Source organism: Morone saxatilis, unplaced genomic scaffold (genome assembly GCF_004916995.1).
Source record: "Morone saxatilis isolate NCDOM2014 unplaced genomic scaffold, NCSU_SB_2.0 Contig5, whole genome shotgun sequence".
NCBI lineage: Eukaryota > Metazoa > Chordata > Actinopteri > Moronidae > Morone > Morone saxatilis.
The window spans coordinates 8,893,259-8,896,899 of record NW_023340095.1 but is presented as its reverse complement, the minus strand read 5'-3'; the positions used below and the strand labels follow the sequence as shown (position 1 = coordinate 8,896,899).

General features: G+C 37.0%; 1 protein-coding gene across 1 annotated transcript; it reads left to right on the top strand.

The window, feature by feature from the left end:
- Nucleotides 1–1,659: 1,659 nt before the first annotated feature.
- Nucleotides 1,660–2,595, top strand: LOC118339284 (olfactory receptor 10A3-like). The gene has a single exon (XM_035676865.1). It carries the CDS (start codon nucleotides 1,660–1,662, stop codon nucleotides 2,593–2,595), a length of 936 nt encoding a protein of 311 aa, XP_035532758.1.
- The last annotated feature ends 1,046 nt before the right edge of the window (nucleotides 2,596–3,641 follow it).

Below are 3,641 nucleotides of genomic sequence, written 5' to 3'. Positions count from 1 at the left end.
AGTATATACTTGAAAAGTGAAAAACAATACTAAAACTAAACCGGGACCTCCTCACCACCAGCCACAGCCATACTTAAGATTGAGTCTAAATATAAAGAAATTAAAAACATATTGGCTTGGCTCGAGTTATTTAAATACTGTGTGAATTTGAAATTGTTCAGCTTTGGCATTACACAAGTTTTGCTTTGCCAGGTGGTTTCTGTAGGATCTGTAGCTGCATCAGTGTCCCCCTCTCCCTCTGGCACAGGTCCAGACAAAACAGTTTTCCTGATGATGGCATTTACAGGTTTTTTGCCTCAACTTTAATATCAACAAAACGTTAAAAAATAATCAAACAGTTTGAGTTCAACAAAGCTCTCTGCACCCAGGGAAATATTAAACCAAACTCCCTTTAAGAAATATATTCAAAATGTCTTATGTGTATGTAAAAACACACTAGAGCATCAAAAGACAACTCTGACTCAAATAATAATTACACAAATGATGTTTAAAGGTCCAGTGTGCAATATTTAGAAGGATCTTGTGGCAGAAAGGAAATATAATATTTATAGGTGTAAATTACTTCGCCTCCAATCTTAAAATGGATTATGGGGAGGTAATAAATCCTCATCCTAAAATGATTATGTTCTAACTCCTCCAATCACCTCCACTTTGTGTTGTGTTTATGGATCTAGTTGCAGATAGCAACTCCCTCGCTTCACCCTCCCCTTCCAAGCACAAAGGAGAATCTACATTGGCAAAAGTATAGAGCCACTGTTTGGTTTGTCTGTTCTGGGCTACTGTAGAAACATGGTGGCTCAACACGGCCGGCCTCCACAGAAAGTGGAAATGTGGCCCTTATCAAAGTTGCTCAAATCCTCAAGTTGCCCATTTTTCCTGCTTCTAACACATCAACTTTGAGGACAAAATGTTCATGTTCACTTGCTGCCTGATATAACCCAGCTACTGACAGGAGCCACGATAACAAGATAATCAGTGTTATTTACTTCACCCTCAGACTCAAGACGGCTGATTCACAAACACAACGATTCCTATATTCAGGTGATTATACACTAATGAAAACATACCTATAAATATTATGTTCCATTTCTGCTAATAGAGCCTCCTAAATGTTACACACTGGACCTTTAACTGCAATCACAATCTTTCCCTAACTTTAACCAAAGTGCTTTTGTTGCCTAAACCTAACCAGAGAGCGTAGTCTGGACGCAGATCCACCTCCTCGAGGATCCAGCGTGTTACATAAATGTAGTGTTTCATTCACTCAAAGAAACTTTGATTTTGAACATGAAAAAACAACGTAATTTAGAAAACAATTTTGTATTTTAGGAGACAGGGTTGTCTGGGGACCGTGGATGTTTGTAACATTTGAAACTATGACGACATGTCCAGAGTCAGAGAACATAAAAGACCCCTCCTATTACCTCCACCTGTGGTGTGTCTATATATCTAACCAAGAGCAACATGTAGAACATACCTAAAGATTATTCACCACTAGTTCTGTGAGTATAACTTATAGTACTGTATTATGTGAAATTATGTTTCAACTGCTTTCATTTTCCTTCACGTAGATGCTGCAAACTTCAAATCAGATCACCGATTTCTCAGGACAAGAATAAGAGTTTTACTGAATTCTTAGTCTCTGATTTGTTGTGTGGAATGGAAAACAGCACTGTTTCCTTTTACTTTAACCTCACCATGTTTGTGAACATTGGACACTACCGCTATCCAGTCTTTGTTTTTTGCCTCCTGCTGTACAGCTTTATTCTCTCTGCTAATCTTGTCATAATAGTGGTGATATCTCGAGAAAGAACCCTACACGAACCCATGTATGTGTTCATTGCCTTGTTATCTGTCAACTCTCTGTATGGATCCACTGGTTTCTTCCCCAGATTCCTCATGGACCTCCTGTCTGACGCTCATTTGATCTCACGTCCTGCTTGTTTCACTCAGATCTATGTTATTTACACATATGCCTCCTATGAAATGACGATTCTTGGCATTATTGCATATGATCGGTATATTGCAATTTGTCACCCTTTACACTATCACAGAAAGATGAACAACAAAACGGTTAGAAAGTTGGCAGCATTGGCTTGGATTTGCCCAGCTTTTGGTATTATGGCATTAATTTCTTTGTCCACCTGGCTTCCTTTATGTGGTAATGAGATACAAAAAATATTTTGTGCCAACTGGAACATTGTAAAATTGTCATGTGTTAAAACTCTTGTGAACAATATTTATGGTTTGCTTTTGACTATTTCTACAGTTTTCTTTCCCCTTTGTTATGTCCTGTACACCTATCTGCGAATTTTAATGGTTTGCTGGAAAAACTCGGCTGAATTCAAAGGGAAAGTATTTCAGAGCTGTTTGCCTCATGTTATTACATTTGTGATTTATTCTATCACAGGATTTTGTGATATTGCCCTGAGCAGGTATAACATTGAACAGATACATCCATTTGTGGCTGTTATTCTGTCACTAGAGTTTGTTGTTATTCCTCCAGTTCTCAATCCTCTTGTGTATGGGCTCAAGTTACCAGAAATCAGAAGACAGATTTTAAGGTTATTAACATGGTATAAAATAATAAATTGATAATAAAGTAAAAAGTAATAATAAAGTGTTAAAGCTAAAAGCTAAAGGAAAATAATCTGTGACAATGTTACCACTATTTGCTTAATGTTCTCACAATATTTAATAAAATTAAGTCTCAAAATGCAGACTGCAGTATGTTTTGTGGACAGAAATTACTGTATGTTATATCACCATGGATCGGTAAAAATAAGTAAAAAAAGCTCTTACATGAAGAATATGATTGAGATAATGTGATGACTAGTGGAAATCCTGTCCATCCCTTCTCCCTCCAGCAACAAATTACTTTCTAGTACCCACACTATGTAGCAGGCCCTCATTCTTTTGTATTTGCTGCTATTTAATTTCCCCTTTTCCCATTTATTTTGGCTTAATATCAACATTCCTCCGGTTTGATTAGAGGATCATTCAGATCACCTGTACAGGCACACAGGTTGTGTGGGGACTGACTCCCTAACTATGACTGAAAGCGGCTTAAGAATTCCCTTCTTGTTAAAGTCCTCGTTAAAGCTCCTTTCCCCTGAGCTGAGACGAGACCTTTGGAATCAGTACCGCCACATTTATTAATGACAGATGTGACAGATATTTATTGCTTTCCACACATATAACATTTTTGCCATTTTATTTTAAGTGGCCTCATTTTCATCTAACAACATATCAGGATTTCAGTAGTTTTGATTTAATTTCGAAAACCACACAAGACCTCAGTTTTGTCATATTCATTTGTATCTTTAATTTGTTTACTAACTGTACATTGATCATCATACTGTATTAAAAACTCTTTCTATTATGTCCCCTGTTTAAATAAAATGTAATTTCATAAATTGGTTTACAAATGCACGTTTTGTATTGGTGGAAAAGGGACACACTGACAGTGGCAGAGACATACAATACATAGGAGTCAGAGGGAAAGGTTTACAAGCAATGTGTAGGCTATTGCAATGTGTACAATCAGAGGACACCACATATTATATTATTATATTAACAATAATAATAATAAATTAAAGCTGCAAGCAGCATTGGGCGGGACCTCGCACTCCACGCAACTC

Coding starts and splice junctions, on each gene's coding strand:
- LOC118339284 (XM_035676865.1), top strand. CDS start 1,660: ATGGAAAACAGCACTGTTTCCTTTTACTTTAACCTCACCATGTTTGTG.